The sequence below is a fragment of the Canis lupus genome, chromosome 31 (assembly GCF_011100685.1).
Source record: "Canis lupus familiaris isolate Mischka breed German Shepherd chromosome 31, alternate assembly UU_Cfam_GSD_1.0, whole genome shotgun sequence".
In the NCBI taxonomy this organism is placed as follows: domain Eukaryota; kingdom Metazoa; phylum Chordata; class Mammalia; order Carnivora; family Canidae; genus Canis; species Canis lupus.
In genome coordinates, this window is record NC_049252.1 from 25,057,579 (window position 1) to 25,074,477 (window position 16,899).

The 16,899-nt window shown below is 39.0% G+C and overlaps 1 protein-coding gene across 2 annotated transcripts in view; it reads right to left on the bottom strand.

Annotated features, from left to right (window-relative positions):
- GRIK1 (glutamate ionotropic receptor kainate type subunit 1) overlaps nucleotides 1–16,899 on the bottom strand; it is a 176,876-nt gene that overhangs the window by 41,872 nt on the left and 118,105 nt on the right. Inside the window, exons 9-13 of one of the 2 annotated variants that reach the window (XM_038581312.1) lie at nucleotides 13,372–13,479; nucleotides 10,812–10,856; nucleotides 5,708–5,821; nucleotides 3,681–3,884; nucleotides 2,797–3,020 (exon numbers count right to left, since the gene is read on the bottom strand). In XM_038581312.1, coding sequence (XP_038437240.1) covers nucleotides 2,797–3,020; nucleotides 3,681–3,884; nucleotides 5,708–5,821; nucleotides 10,812–10,856; nucleotides 13,372–13,479 — 695 coding nt within the window. The remainder of the gene's footprint in view (nucleotides 1–2,796; nucleotides 3,021–3,680; nucleotides 3,885–5,707; nucleotides 5,822–10,811; nucleotides 10,857–13,371; nucleotides 13,480–16,899) is intronic. The other variant, XM_038581313.1, reaches the window with a different exon arrangement.

Here is a 16,899-nt window from a genome sequence, read left to right on the forward strand (position 1 = left end):
CTGTATGAATTCAATTCAGTTTAGCAAATGATTTTTAAACATCTATCTAGTGAAAACATTAGGCTAAATGCAGTGATGGGCTTTATTTTTTTTTCCCTTTAAAAGAACATAAAAGGATACACTGCAAAACAAATTCAAAAGCCTCTCTAGAGCTAACAATGAGATTAACTTTTTTATTACTGCTTCACTAACTCTGAAGGCAAACCACTAATGTGGCAACAGAAAGCCGCTTCACATCTTTGCTTCTTGGTACAAAGTGACCAAGTGCATGGTCTGAACTATGATGGTGGGAAGTAAAAGTGAATTGGCACATTTATTCAACAAGGATTTTGTCTTTGGGAACCACCTCCAAAATATATTTAGGGGTTTTATAAAGTAGAAGTAGAAATGGATTCAAGGGTATAGAGATGAATGTAGTTGAACGTATGATTCCCATGACGATGCACCTGTATACTGCAGGGAGTTGTTTTCCACATTCCAGCACCTTGCTGTTTGCAAGTGTGTACTTGATGCACAGCAATTCCACTTTCCTGAGACTCAGAATGAGAGGAAAGGCAATGAGAAGGAGGCGGCAAGGAGAAAAAGCTAAATAAAGAGCTTGTTTATAAATGGTCCTGTTGGTGAGTAGGAATTTTGAGTGGATAGTATTGATTGGGGGGGGGGGCTGCTTTCTTAATAGAATGAGTAGAAATAGAATGAATAGAAATAGAATGAAGTCAGAAAATACAGAGCTCTGGGTCACTAAGAACTGAGAAAAACAGTCAAAATAAGGAGGGAAAAAAGCCTGAATGTTACACTATTCTGATATAGCCTGATGACAAAAAGAAAGGCAGTTTAAAGGCACAATTAGGGTCAAGTGTATAGGGGTACTTTCACCCTGTATGTTTGTGAGAACTTTTGGATGCTGCTGACATGTTTTGTCTCCCATTGGCTGTGATCAAATCAGTAGGATAAATAACCTATTTGGTCATCAACATTATCTTATTCTACTCATCAGCATCTCTGCCTAGACAGACCAACAGACCCAGGGATATGGAAATTCACTTCCCTCTGCTGCTTAGATTGCTCTGCTGTCTCCAATATCACCCAACAGATGTGTGCCCCAGAGCAGAGGAATGGAACAATTTTCTTATTCGTTGTTAGAATGACAAGTAGTCATTTATTAAATAGCCATTCTACCGAGGTATTCATTTCACTTAGTGACCAGTAATAAGAAATGCACCTCCAAAGGTGAGCAACTTATCTTTTAAAACTTGATACCCCAAGCAACATCTTCTTTAGTTTTTTAAACCATGGTCTCCATCCTGGTGCTATTGACATTTTGAGGTAACTCTTGTTAGAACTGTCTGCATACTGTAGGATGTTTAGTGGCATCCATGAACTCTACCCACTTTACATTAACAGTATTTTCCACCCTCGGTTGTGGCAACCAAAATATCCAAATGTTACCTGAAAGATAAAATCTCTCCTAGTTGAGAATCACTGATTTAGAGCACTAAAGTGTCAAAGCATAATATTACTTCACATACTGTTAATATACTATCTTCTGTGGTAGGACATATGGAAAGAGAGCCTTGGCCATTATTTGAAATAGCTTAATACTTGGCCAAACTTTGGAAAATAATCTGGGATCTGGTAATGATACACTTTATAAGGTGTGAAGTATGGAGAAAATATTTATTTCATAACGAATGTATAAATACCCACATGTGAGAGAATCCATTCATTCAGTTTGACTATATGGGTGTGCCTCATGGATCTTTGAGTCTTTTCTAGCTTGGGTTATTTTCCCAAGCTTGCTTTATAATTATGACAGGGAAAGAGTCACCTGGCATTAATCAAAACCAGAGTGGACAAGGACAGAGAGCTGGCATGAAGAAATATTTCCTATAGAAATTCCTGGAGGGAAAACAAAAATTGATCAGGGGAAAAAGTTCACTGAGTTTTGTTGAAAGATGAAAAAGATTGAAAACAAGTGGGGGACATACAAAAGCAATTATTTTTTTACATGGTCTATCTAGGGATATCAAATGTTTAAGCCAACAGAAAGATAAAATAGCTGCGTTTCAAATTCAGCATCAAAGGTATTTAGAAAATATAATCTACTGAAAGGTATAAAAAGCCTTTGAAGAATTGTGTAAAGTGGAATGGTTAAATATAGAGTTATCTCAGAAAATAAAACCTAAGCTGAATCATCAGTGGTAGTATAAATATTTCATGCCTCTAGACTCTACATGTTAGTAATCTTTCTTTTCATAGTTATTTCTAGAATGTTTTTTAACTCTCTAAAGTTTTTTAAAATAAATTTTATCAAATTTTCGAAGTATTTTTCTTTGTTCCTGAGGATTACGCAATCTTGTTTCACCCCAGTATTTATTATTTGCTACAATAGTTCCTAGCTAACTTTGTTCTGTTTTGCATAATGGAATATTCCAAGAGTCAAGTATCTGGACACCATTTTACTCTTCCTGTTGAAGCATTTTAGATTTACTAGCTGAGCTGTTGCTTTTGTTGTAATATAATTCAGGAAAAACAGGTAAACAAACATTTTATGTTGTCTGAAATACTAGGAAAATTAATATAAAAATTATCTTGTTGTCTTTTAAAAGTACCTTTATAAAAAATTAGAAGATATTCGTTTGCAGTGGCTTTTTGAGGAAGAGCTCGACAGAATGGAGCACTAGGCAAAACTAAAATAATACTTTGAAGTTCTTAACCTATGTTTACCTCTAGAGCATACATGTCAATCTGAGACTGACCTAGATCTGTTGTGAATTCAGTAGTTCTCAAACTTACCTTGCAATCACAAAGAGTACACAACTGACTCCCAAGCAGGCTAAGAGCACATACATCCAAATGTCAGGAGACAGGGGGTTGAGGAAGGAGAAGACTCCTGGATTGGTACCATTGGGCTTCCTGTAGAGAATGCTGATGCCCAGTGTCATGAAGGGCTTGGAGAAGTCAATGACCTTCTCCCGAACGTAGGTAATGGTAAGAGGAGCCACTGCCAGGTCAGCCTTCTGCAAAATCAAGTTCAAAATCATTGTCTTAGTAGTCTCGCTTCTCAGCAAATGTCTGGACTATATTTCTGGTCCTTCTGATCTATATTTCTCAATTCCAAATGTTTCTCATGCAAGAAGCTTCTGTGATAATTGGCTCTAGTATGAAAGCAGTTGACTTCCACAGTTATGCTTGTGAGATAGTATTTATTAGCAAAGAGAAACCAGAAAGTATGAAAACACACACACACACAGACAGATGTATATATATTCTGGCACTGAATGAAGGAAGAAATTAGAGGAAGATGTCTTTAAAAAGGGCACGTGAGCAGAACAAGGAAGGAACCATTTGGTCATAAAATCAGCTGAGAAGATGCGGCTTTTGCTCTGAGCTGCAAACTGTAGAAGTGTTTATCGAATTAAAGAATTATTCAGGTTTATTCTTCAGCTTGATGGATGGACCCATAAATTTTTGTCCTCAATTTGTGTCCTTACTTGCCCTTCTATGTAAGCAAACTCCATTTCCTTGTTGTTTTCTCAGACTTTTTAGGCCATTATTAGAATTCATAAAAAAGGTAACATTTCTTCTGACATTGACTCAATCATTTTTTTCTCTTTTACTTCTTGCTAAGCATTTTGTCAGACACTTAAAACCCATATATGAGATATATTTTTGCTTACATGATCTATAAGTTCTTTGACCATTCCATTCCACTCTCCTTTGTCATTCTGGGCTCCATATTTGCCATCGGGGACGAGTTTGACATCATAAATGAACCCCAAGATGTTTGACAATTCCTTCAACAGATCCAGGCAATACCCTTCAAATCTGTCATTTCCATATAAGGGCTTATCAGATTTCCTATACATAACATAGGGCTCTTCCTACAGGAAACAAACCAAATACAAAAACCCTGTTATAATGGAAGGTAGAATTTACTTATATAAGCTCCATCCAAAGTCAGAAGGTGCAAAATATTTGAAAATGATTATTAAGATTTCAGAGAAAGGAAGTTAGTTCCTCACCTTCCTGCCTTCCCTAAACTCATTTTCCCTATGCCCTCTACCAATACAGAACATTTCCTGTATTAATTTCTCTCCCTCTTCAGTGTGTTGATAAGAATGTTTTCCTCTGCTGCTAAGGGCAAGGCTGTGAGTGAATAGTATGACAGAGACACAGTCACATTTGAACTTGAGGTCCAGCAATAAAGGACCAGAAATCTGAATGTTTGGTTTTCATTTGTCTCTACACCCAGACTTTCTTTGCATGACCTGCCACCCTTCCTCTTGGCTTTTACATAAGGGCTTTGTCTACTAAGAAAAAGGAAATTTAAATCAGCAAATATACCCTCTTGCTTTTCAAACTTCCTATCTACTAAATATTCTCATTTCCTCATCTCACAGTTAAATTTCATCTCAGTTTCACTATTCACTTTTATCTAGATATTTTGGTTGGTTTCCTTCAGGGTATCTTATTCAAAGACTATTTCTATGTCTTCTTATATTACAAGTTCCGTTTTCTTATTTGAACTCACCTCACATTTCATATTTGGTTATTCTTTGCTTATACTTTTACATAATAAATCCCTATTCTATGAATAATGGACATTTCCTTACAACCATGTATCTTTAACCTTATTCTCATTTGGCTAAACGAAAATTTATTTTATTTTTTTAACATTATAATAGTTACTGCATTACTGATATGTTCTTTTACTTCTCATTATACATTTTCTTCAGACATTTAAGACCCATTTAGGTTTATCCTCAAACAAACTAATAGAAATAGAAAACTCTACCTTTCTATGAGATAGTTGCTGAGGAAGTAGTCACCAGAAAAACAAAACCATTTTTATTATGGATGAACAATTCTCAAAAGTTAATGGACTGAATCAAATAAAGCAGGAATGTCTGAAAGTGAAGATTTTAGAGGTGGCCTCTCCTGTCCTTGATTCCTTGGGTTAGGATTGGAAAAGGGAAAGAATGCACAATCTGGGGATATACCATGTCTGGATAGGGATATTATCAGGGCTCTAATAGGAAGGAGGAAGTACCCTTAACTGGCCTTTTGAAAAACTTCTTAGTAAAGGCGTTATTTATAAAGGAGTGATCAGGGCAAAGGGAGCCAATAGGAATGAAGGTGGGAGGAACGGTGGGGTATAAACATCCAGGGACCAACATAATCAGGAAACTTATAGCACTTAGGGCTAAATCAGGTAGGAGGAAAGAGTGCTCCTGGAGTCCAGGACAGCAGAACTCTGGAAGCAAGATCATGGACAGAATAGGAGCTGTGGTTATGAAGGACAGAGGTTCTGAGAAAACCATTGGAGGCAGGGGAAGTAATGTTCTTATTTCTCTTTTTCTACTTCTTTAGTCCCTTGCCAGAATCTCTCCTCAGTTGAAACCAACCAGCAGCCAGTTGAAACCAACCAGCAGCCAGAGAGCAAGGGAGACTAGCTGAGTGGGGCCAGAGAGTGGGAGCAAGACAGAGCTGAGAATGGATTGAAGGTGGGAGATATTCAGAACATTGATGGAAGCTTCTAATTCAACGCAATTATGGACATATACAAACATAAATTTTTAGTGTCCTAATTAAAAATAAACATTTGCAGACAAAGTTGTTGGCATGAAAAAGATGCTGAAGAATTCTTCAAACTCTACCGGGGGAATCTGGATAAGATACCCTGAGTTCCACATAGTCAACTTACCAAAATGGTGGTGACGATGAGCGTTCGGTTGGCTAGTGAATCAGTGATATTGTTGGACCTGTCTTTGTTGCCATCAGTCATGTTAAGCCCACTGTTGGAGTTCCAAATCCCAATCTATACAGAACACAATACATCAGAGGCTGCTGGTTGTCAGTGACCCCATTTACATTAAGGAGTAGCCCCTTCTATACCAGGAATGGACATAAAAGCTTAGAGTCTGGGGAGAAGACACCAGGGAATCACACTGAAGCTACTCACTGTGGGAAAATGAACAATGAAGGAATGAGTGTGCCCACGGGACAGGGAAAATTAGTGTCATTTGAGATACAGTAGGGAGAGGTCTTTTTCTTTGTTAATTTATTAAACTCACTATTCTTTTTTAAATTAAGAATTCTTAAATGCAGATTTTTCTTCCAATATGTGTTTGTTGAGCACCTATGCTATGCCATACCTTGCTTGAGGCCTTGGATGACATAACAATGAATAAAAGAGAAAATTTTCTTCTCTAGTGGAGCTTACATTCTAGTGATACAAAACTTATGTTGCCAAAGTGGTACCATTGGTGTTTCTAAAATTGATAAGGAATGGGACGAAAGGAGCAAGGTGGATGATGGAGAGATGGGGCATATATAAGGGAAAAAATAAATGGAAGAAAAAAAGTGTGGATAAATAGTAGACTAAGTTCTGATCCTGTCTTCATTGAGGAGCCAGTGCTGGGCAGGTGTGCCTGCCATGAACTGTAGTAGCACTGCTCAGACCTCTGTTATGGGCTTATCCTCTGTTAATCTTCTGTTTACTTGTTATGTCTGTGCACTTGACTATGAACTCCTTTAGTGAGGGTATTCTTTTTTATTGTTTATTGATCTATCACAGAACCACTCATGGTGATTAGTAGTCAGTGAAACCCAACGATATTTTAAAAAGTAATGATTTACGGTTTTCTCCAGTGGCCAAGTCACTCCTGGGTTAGATGGCCCTAAAGAAGTACATTGATTTGTTTAGCTTTTGGAGGAACTCAGGAGAAAAGCCTCAGGGAAATGAACTATTTATCTGAAGCCTTCTATAGGCATTTATTGCCAGCCTGGTGAGACAAACGGAATGCAGACATATTTCAGAGCCAGGCAAAGCCAACAACTATGTGACCTTGGGCAAGCTGGTAACCTTTCTGAGCTTTGGTTCTCTAACCATAAAGTACATCATCTGGATATTGAGAAGACCAAATGAGAAGATCCACATGAAAGTGTTGGTAATTGTTAAAAGCTACACATTGATAATAAAGGGCATTCAAATAACTGGCCCAGTAACTTCTTCAAGCTTGCCCTGTTGTGAAGGATTTTGGATTGTGAGGGAGTTATTTATTTATTTATTTATTTATTTATTTAAATTTAGAGGCAGATGAAGTATAGGATCCATGAAGGACAGGGACAGTTGAGGAACACTAACACTTGGACAGACTCTGGGATGGATGAAGTAGACCTATACTTGATCCCTGACCACATTTTCCCAATGGGAGGAATGGGAAGAACACATTGCCCGCCTGGGCAGAAAGTCTTGCAGACAGACTTTTGTCCAGATCCTAGCTTTGCAATGTCTCAGCAATGTGATCTTGGGTAAGTTCATTAACCCTGCTGTGCCTCAATTCCTCATCAGAAAAATGGAGATAGGAGGGCTTTTTTGATGATTAAATAACACCAGTGGGAATGTTAGACCTCTTTCCTTTTCTGTTTCTTTACTTAGATTTATTGCTTAAATACAGCAGCTGGAAATTCATTTAGCTTGACAAATACTCTTTTAAGACATGTAAATTTTTTGAGGAAGTTTCAAGGACTATCACACATTCACACATCAGTGCGAACTATTTCAATGTCACTCTTTCCTTTCTATACTTAGTAAGAGTTAGTTGGCCAATGAAATAAGGAGACAGATCTAGGTAAATGGGGGCTTTGGAAGTATTTTGAGCCTGACTGTAATGAGGTTACTAGATGTAGGCTTGGGTTGTAGGACAAAAGCTCTAATAACCATTCAGTCTTTCTACTGTCAAGGGTGATGCCTGTCATAGAACACACACAATGCACATAACATCTTTATGTTGAAGAATCTTCAGATTTCCTTGGTTGTCTTTAAACCCAGGAGAGGACAACTTTTTCTCCTCTCTCTTCTCAACCTGTACCTCTTTTTCCACTTTTTTGAGGCAAATACCCTTGTTTCTAGGAAATATAACTCAGGCTAAACACACTTGGAGTCTATTGGTTTTCATCCAAAGCTATGCTTTAGGTTGTAAGCAATTGACTTCGAACTCAATGAAGGCTGTAAGTTGGGCTCTGGCTATACTTCTAATTAAAACTTGACTTAGGCACTGGGGAGAATGGAACCTAACTTTTAATTAAGTAGAAAAGTGGAGAAAATAACTGTGTTTATAGCTAATTTGTTAAGTAATGGAAGGTGTTTTCTTTAACTAATTTCTATTAATGTCAAGGGTGTATTTAAAGGAACTCTACTAATATTTGAAAATGGCAGTGTTGTACAGCCTCATAATATCATTCTCTTTTAACATACAAACTTGAAACTGTAGACAAATGCACTCCACAGCTCAATGTCTGGCTTTTATTTCTTTTGCCAGCCCTGCCAAAAGTAAGGAGGTCAGATACCATTGCTGCAGCATTTCCGGTCAACTGAGTCCTAGAGTCCCATTTAATGTGAACTTTCTTTCATAAGAGGAGAAAATGGAGAATATTTTTTCCTACTATTTGTGTAATAGAGCTCCCTTCAAATCTGGACTAAAAGAGTATCAAACTACAGTCTTGACTGTAGTCAAGGTTATTCCCACGTTATTCCTAGGAAGTGGACAGTATACATATGCAGTTTGAATGACCACAGCCTTCGGTTTCAAATTGTTTAATTAGCAAAACAGAATTCGTGTGTGTGTGTGTGTGTGTGTGTGTGTGTGCATGTTTTGAAGCTAGTCAACTTGCTTTACCTGTTATTCAAATAGACACATCAGCTTTTCAGAAGAAGCAAGATCTTATGAGTCATGTGCGTTGGGGGACGAGGGATACAGTTTTCCAGATGCCTAGACATCTAGCATTTCAGTCTTGTTCTCTGACCTTGGAGGAGTGCCTCTAGGAAGCAGAGCCTCAATTTTCAAACCATAGAGCAAAAGCAGACAGCAGTAATTTACCAGTGAGAAGTAGCAGAGGGTGGATCAATTATTCGTGGGGAGGAACACTCAAGAGCTAAATTGTCTGGTCCTGCCTTCTTTCACTTTGTAAACGGGCATGTGGGAGCAGCCATTTATTATCTAGGACAACTAAGGGAAGCCTCTGAAAATGAGTGGCCAAATGACAGTAAGCAAACTTTTTAAAAAAAAAAAGCGACACAAGAGGGTGTTCAGAGGGTGACTAGTATCCATTTTCCAAACCTACCGAGTGATTCACATAAAGTCAAAATCCAACATTGCTGAGTGAAATATCAAGTATTTAGGAAAGAAAATAAGACTCGTCTGTTTTTTGTATCATGAGACTTATGAACACATATTCACAGACTTTGCAAAGATCGCTACATCCTCTTTTGGAAAAAAATTCTGGTGGACTCTTCCACCCTCAATACGGTCAGCATGCAAAGAGCTTTCCGAATTTGAATGTGAGTCTTGTTGGAAAGGGACAGTAGGTCTTACGTGCTAGAGCTCAGGTTACTGTAAATTGTTGATAAGAAGTCATAACACAAAACAGCACATCACAGTATATGCAACTTACAGTGTGGGCAATGATAGGTCTGCAGGAAGGAAGAGGCACAAAGGCATGGAGCTGTATCCCAAGGAAGTGTGTGCGGGTAATTATTGCAGTTTAGTGACAAATAGAGGACATTCCCCTCCCCTGCATGTGATTTCAGAGCTTGGATTCCATTCCCTAGGATATTTGGTTTGAATTAATTCAACATTGCATAAAGTGCCTGGAGTCTCAAGCTGGATTAGTGGAATAAGCTTCTTTCTGGGCACCAGTTAGGTTCATCTATTTATTAGCAGTGAGGAAACGAGATTGCCTTCTTTCTCTCTGCCTTTGGTAGCCTGATTCATTGAAGATTAAATCAAGGTTATTAAACCTATGTATTTTAAACTTAAAAGGACATTTTTGAAATCATCGACTGAGTACTACCAAGAGAGAGACAAGCTTTTGGACCACAGGAAACGACTGTTTACACTCTCCATGACTTACGTGATAATTTGCAAGATAAAAGTGAACCTGACAAAACCGCTCAAGTCAAACAACCTGAAATTATTCAAGGTGCATCTGTCAATCAGATATTTTAGCAATTAGGTTGAGAGAGTGAGAGAGAGAGAAAATGAAAGACAATGTTTGCGTATCACTGGGATGTTTTCCTGAACCAAATGTTTTTAATGCCTAACATTTGCTTATACAATAAATCTGTGCACATTCATTGACAACATGATACTGTACAATAAGCTATGAAATAGGAGGTGTTAGAATTTACAAGATCATCTCATTTCCCTTCCAACATCTCTAATGTTTTTGTCCTCTGGAAACTGGTTCTGAAACGAATTGCCAGACAATATGCACTGACAAAGATCCTACGCAAAACAAAGCTAGCTCCTAAGAGAATGGAATTTCTGAAAATGGCTCCTGTTTTATGGTGGTGACATTGAGGGAGATGTCTTATCCTGGCCTTTTGAGCCTTAGCCTATCTGACTAGTGTGATGGATCAAATCTACTGCTGTTTTCATGCCCCGTAGGGAAAATATTTAGTGATTTGAGAAGAAATATAAATGGACCAGTGTCTGCCTCTATTGCAGTAACCTGCTTTCAGCCCTTACTGGGATTGAGCCTGCTTGGGAGAAACAAAAATAACCGAGGGGGAAATATTTAATCCATCACTACTTAATCCATCTCAGGCTGTTTTCAATTCTTGGGTCATGTGGTTGCAAGACAACATATTCAATCACCCCGTTCTCCTTTCATATCGACTGTATCACCTCTAAACTGCAATTAGGAGATCTACAGGTCTGGCAAAACTGCAGAGGCCCAGGCCTCTTCTCTGACATTCCCCACCCCACCCCCAGGGGGCCTGCAGTTTTTGTCCGAGTACAAACCTTCTTCCACACTTTATATAAGTGTTTAGACACTTCTCCAGCAGCCTTGGTTTTCAGAGGGAAAAATAAAAATAGCACTTAATTAACATGGAGCATGGAACCCAGAAGGTATCACGGTGTGTGAGTGCTCAGCGTATGACATTCCCCACCCACCGTTTGGAACCTCACACGGTCATTCAACATGAAGCCTGAACAGAGACACAGCAAAGGGATGTACTAAGCACTTGGGTCTCACAGAAGCTACTTCCACTTGGTAGTACAGCCTGATGTTCACTTTTCCTTTCCCATACCAAAAAGAAAAGAAAAAAAGATATAAAGATCTTTTGAATATGCACAACTCTGCTGCAGAGTGAAAGGGTCTTCATCATTCTTTAGAAAGGCCTGTTCAAGGTATTCATAAACAGAATCAATCCTCACACGCACGCAGGCACACACACGTTATTCCTAAGCAAGAAGAAAGCACGCTACGCTTGATGACATGGTCTTTGATTATGGGCCTCCAGGCAGTAGGAACTTGAGTGGAAGTGAAAAGTGGGCTTTTTCTAACAATTTTCTCTGTGGACCCCGTGAGAGGCTGACATGAAAAGATTGGGCATCTCCTCCCGTGGCTCCTGAGAGAGATGGGCTGGCTTCCCCAATGCCTTAAGGCCCAGTCATTCCTTCCAGGAATGGAGCCCAAGTCACCTGAAGAAAGAAAAGTTATTGCAAACAATGAAGAGATAAGAAACAAATCGAGAAAACACTTTCATCTAATTTGATTTTGCCTTTGATGGAAAAACACCAATGGAGTGTGCATAATATTGCTGCGTATAAAATAGCTCTGAAGGCGGAACGATCGCTCCATCTCTTTCATCACACGTTGGAGCCAGAATGATGTTTCCTTAACAGCTTTTCTTCCCCCTTCAGTTCTATACATTAACAGGGGGGAGGGGGGAGAGAGGCATGCACAGGGGAGCAGACTTTTTTTTTTTTTTTTTAAACAGCCTTTAGAGGCTTTCAGTTCCTAAAAGTATTCTTTTCTTTGGTGGCCACAGCCAGGATGGAGGTGAGATGGGGGCCCTGTGCTTGGCCAGACACGTTAAACTAACAAACCAGCAAATCTAAGTGAAGAGAACCCAGAGAGATAGAGAGAGACAAAGAAATAGAGAGACAGGGACAGAGAGAAATACAGAGTGATGGGTAGAGAGAGCCAGGGAGAGCCAGAGAGAGACAAGGAGAGACAAGTAGAGAGAGAGAGACAGAGAACAGAGAGACAGAGAGCCAGGGAGAGACAGAGAGAGACAAAGACAGGTAGAGAGAGAGAGAAATACAGAGAGACAGAGAGCCAGGGAGAGAAAGAGAGACAAATAGAGAGAGAGAAGGAGAGAGAGAAGGACAGAGAAAAATTCAGAGAGACAGAGAGAGACAAAGAGAGAGAGAAAGAGAGAGACAGGAAGAGAGAGGGCATTTTCAAAAAATGGGAACTTGCTCAGATAATGTGTACCCTCAAAGCCACAAACTAATTATTTTCCTCAAACATTTCCACACCAGTGGTCACCATCTATTACATTTGGCCTAATTAATCTTTGTTTTAATTAGGCTATTTGGGGATGGGACATAGTCAGGACCTTTAAAAAAAAATGTCTCAGTTAACAAAAGCAACAGAACAGAAATGGAAATCTTATCTCATTTTAAAAATCAACCCAACGTTTCAGTGAAGTGACTGGTTGCCAAACCCACTCTTCTATAGGAAACATACCTTCTTGTGCACTACAGTGAAAAAAAAATGTTGGATTACAGAGTTTGGATTTCAGATGATTGTTTTGGGTGTTTCAAAACCCTTTTTTTCTTTAACGTCCTAAAGGGCAAAATCTTCACAATATAAGTGTTAATTAATTCCAGCACATAACTGTGAATAATAAAATTAGTATAGTAAAATACACTGTGGAGCCAAATTCTATTATTATTATTATTATTATCATCATTATTTAAATAGTCCACATTTGCATTACTCTAAATTAGCTAACATGGAACTTAGAACTTTGAGAGATTAAGAATTGCAACTAAAATAATCCTAAAATCAGAACCCAGCTTGAAAATGCTTTTTTTTCGGTGTATTTCTTCCTAAAATCAAGGACCCAGTAAGCCCTTTCTCTTCTACTTTAGTCTATCCCTCTATCAACCTCAAGCACAAATGAAAATTCATTTCTGAGTAAACCTGGACACCATTCCATAGATAAGTCGTTGGCAAACTCCTTGTTTTCTAAGTCTGAACTCAATTTCCAAAAACCTTTGAGAGGTGGGGCTAATGACACCTCACCCATAGGGCCAGATGCCTTAATTATGCCTGCTTTATAAACCAAGCACTAGATAAATGTTAGCATTGCTATCAATGACATACAATTTCAGAATCTAGCGTGTCAGCATCTATCAGCAGAGCAGGGGGCGAGAGAGCTAGAAAACTGGAAGTAAATGGACATGCTGAGAGAATCATTTTGTCCGTCTGCTCCTTGTAGGTGCAATTAAAATGCTTGTACAGTGCTCTTTATTTTATTCTTAAATTTATTATTGAGCAGGTTACCTTTTCAGTTCCTTCCTCTTTGAGGCTAATAATGTCCAGATCAAAATCCTTCCTCAAACCATCGGTTTTATTGAAAGTGATACGCCCAGTCAGGCCATCCCAGCGAGCCTATGGACAAAAGGAACGTGGCATTACTGTTTCACACTTATCATAATCCTCGCACCATCAAAATGGTAATACCTCAAATTCATCACGGTATCCAATTATTTGGTTTCATCGTGGTGTTAGAAAGCATTGCATTGCTTCAGCAGCTCGATGGCAGGACACGTCCCCATTTTATTAGCACTCATTTATTTTGTGAGTCCAAATGTCTAAAAATCAGTCAAATCTGTGACAGTGACAGTTTAAATGGGCAGTGTGGAAGGAAAGACTGTAAAACAGTCTGCACGAGGAGTAAACAAAGTCTGGGAAGCCTAGTATTCTGTTCTCCAAGGTCAAGTCAAATCCCTTTTAAGGTATTGCCCAGGGGAAGCATTCTCTCCCCCACTTTTTTTTTCACTGTGAAAAGGGTATAAATAATCCAGGGATGTATTAACGAATTTTTAGAATGTTCAGGATTTAGGTCTTCCGATGTCATTTGGCTTAGTTTCCTGTCACTGCTGTCACAAATTATCACAAACTGGGTGACTTAAAACAACAGAAATTTATTCCAAAATCAGCAACACTGGACAAAACCAAAGTGTCAGCAGGGCCATGCTCCCTCATGGAGACTCACGGGACACTCTGTTCTTGACTCTTCATATTTCTGGTGGCTGCCAGCAGTCCTGGTCCTGTGGCTCTATCTCTCCAGTCTCTGCCTCTGTGGTCACATTGCCTTCTCTTCTCTGCAGTCTTTCTACTTGTCTCTTATACATGTGATGACACTTAGGGCTCACGTAGATAATTTAGGATAGTCGTCGTATCTCAAAACTCCTTAATTTAATTATATATGCAGGTTTTTGTTTTTGTTTTTGTTTTTTGCCATGAAAGATAACATTTACACATTCTAGGGATTAGGACATGGATATCTTTTTAGGGAGTCATTATTCTGCCTACCACATACATCCACATCATTTAAAAACTAAAAATCACAGCAGTCTCCCCTTCACAGAACTCACACTGGACATCTTTGGTGGTTTCATTAAATAAAAACTAGTGGCCCCGGAATTTCTTGAGCTTCGATCTCTAGGTGATTTTTGGCAATCTTGACTAATTTGAGTTGGCTTACAAATGAGGATAGAGGGGGACTCAGTCTTTTGTATCTACCTAGCTATTTTTTTTTTTTCTCCTGACTTTACCAAAATCACTGGACATTGGTAAAATGTGAAGAAAATCCTGAAAGATATACTCTAACTGCTATGTTCACACCATGTGCACTGTTGACTCTATTTACCCATTTGGCCAAGAGTCAGAGCAAAGAGCATGAGTTTATTGCAGAGCTGGGTTTGAATTCAGGCAAGCCACTTAACCTGAACCTGGGTTGTCTCAAATCTGAGACACAAATCTGAGTGTCTGATGGGTTTCTGTGAGATTTAAGTGGCACTTCACACAATTCTTAACTCACTGAAAGCATAGAAAATGTAAACAATGATTATTTTGACAACTATCCCTTATTATACTTCCCACATTCCTCACAAACTCCAGGGTTTGACTTTTATTACCTCACCTGTGTAGTCTTTTCTGATCTCTTCGGTATTACATTTTACAAACCAACATCAGATTCATTGTCCCAAAATACAATTCTCATACTCATGCTATTTCCCCAGCATGTAAGGTACAATAATGGATTCATGCCGCCTATAAATTAGTCTACACCTTGACTTTACATTTGAGGTTGTGATGGTTAATTTTATGTGTCAACTTGACTGAGTCAGGGGATATTCAGTTATCTGGCTAAATGTTATCTCTGGATATGTCTATGAGAGAGTTTCCATTTGAATCAGTAGATTGAATAAAGCAGATGTCCTCCCTAATGTGAGTGGGCATTATCTAATCCATTGAGGGCTTGACTAGAACAAAGAGGCATAGGAAGAGGAAATGTGCTCTCTCTGTCTGACTGATTGAAGCTGAGACATTGGTCTGCTATCAGGCAAGGATTTAACACCACTGGCACGGCTGGTTCTCGTCTTCTCTGTGCCAGAAACTATCTCAGAATATAGCACCTTGCAGTTTCCAGTTTAGTTGGAACCAGAACATTAATGTACTTCAATGAAGCAAAGATTAGCACATAGTGATTGAGGGAAGAAGTATGGGGAAGTAGTACTGATCCCAACTGCTCAGAAAGACAGACTCACCAAAAGACTCCTGTAGGAAAGAATGCCTAAGATCTCAAAGGATGAGAAATTGGCCGAGCAAAGATTTACAGCCTGAATAATAAAGCATGAAATACAGAAAAAGTTATGCCTGCCATGGATGGATCCATAATGCAAGGTAAGGAATGGTGAGAAATGGGCCAAGGAAAGAGGTGGGTGGAGACGACTTCTTCTTCTTCTTCTTCTTCTTCTTCTTCTTCTTCTTCTTCTTCTTCTTCTTCTTCTTTTTTAAAGATTTTACTTATTTAATTGAGAGAGAGACAGAGAGGGAACATGAGCAGGGGGAGGGACAATGGGAGGAGAAGCAGGCACCCTGGTAAGCAGGGAGCCCGATGCAGGACTCGATCCCAGGACCCCGGGAGCATGACTTGAGGTGAAGGCAGACAGTTAACCAACTGAGCCACCCAGGTGGCCTGAGAAATTGCTCTTAAGGGGTCATGAATCATGTTACTTTGCTTGGACTTCGCTCAATAGACATGTGGGAATCATCAGTATGCTTTAAGCTTAGGAGTGTCATGGGCAGATCTCTAGAGAGATCATTTTAGCAGAACTAGGGGAAGATGACTCAAAGATCACAAGCAGAGGATTGACTAGCAGGTAGTTCTCACAGAACAAAATGAAGCATATTCACATACCCACATATGAACATAGGGACAGCACAGCACAATTCCTTCATCTCCCTGTCTCACCATCTTGCACACCCTTAAGTATTAATGTAAATACTTCCCTAGCAGAGTGGCCAGGTTCATGAAGAAAGTATTGCCATTAAAGTTCCTACAGAAAGAATAGTGAATGGAATCAACAAAATTATCAGGGTCCATCTTAACCCAGACGTATTTTCTGGCTACCATGCAGATGGGATGGAAATCATGTCAGAGGTAAGTTTTATCACTTGATAATGCTGGAAGTTAAATTCCTATCAGGAAATGATACATGGGCACAAGAAGCCTTCAGCTCTCATCTAAGCCATCTCTATAGCCAAACTAGATGTCAGTTAGTCAAATGCAGTATCACATGAATACTTCAGATCCTTGAACTTTGCCTCCAGAGTTTATTGCCAAGGGAGGTCATAACGCCAAACGCTAGCCCCAGCTTTGAAAAAGAAATGGCATATTTTTACAGTTGACAGTAATACCTGTTGTTGTTACACTTGCTAAAATACAGGTAATCACATTCTCTGCACTGGGACAAGAAAAAAAATCAATATTGAATGTAAGTAGAGAGAGTTCTCTCCTGT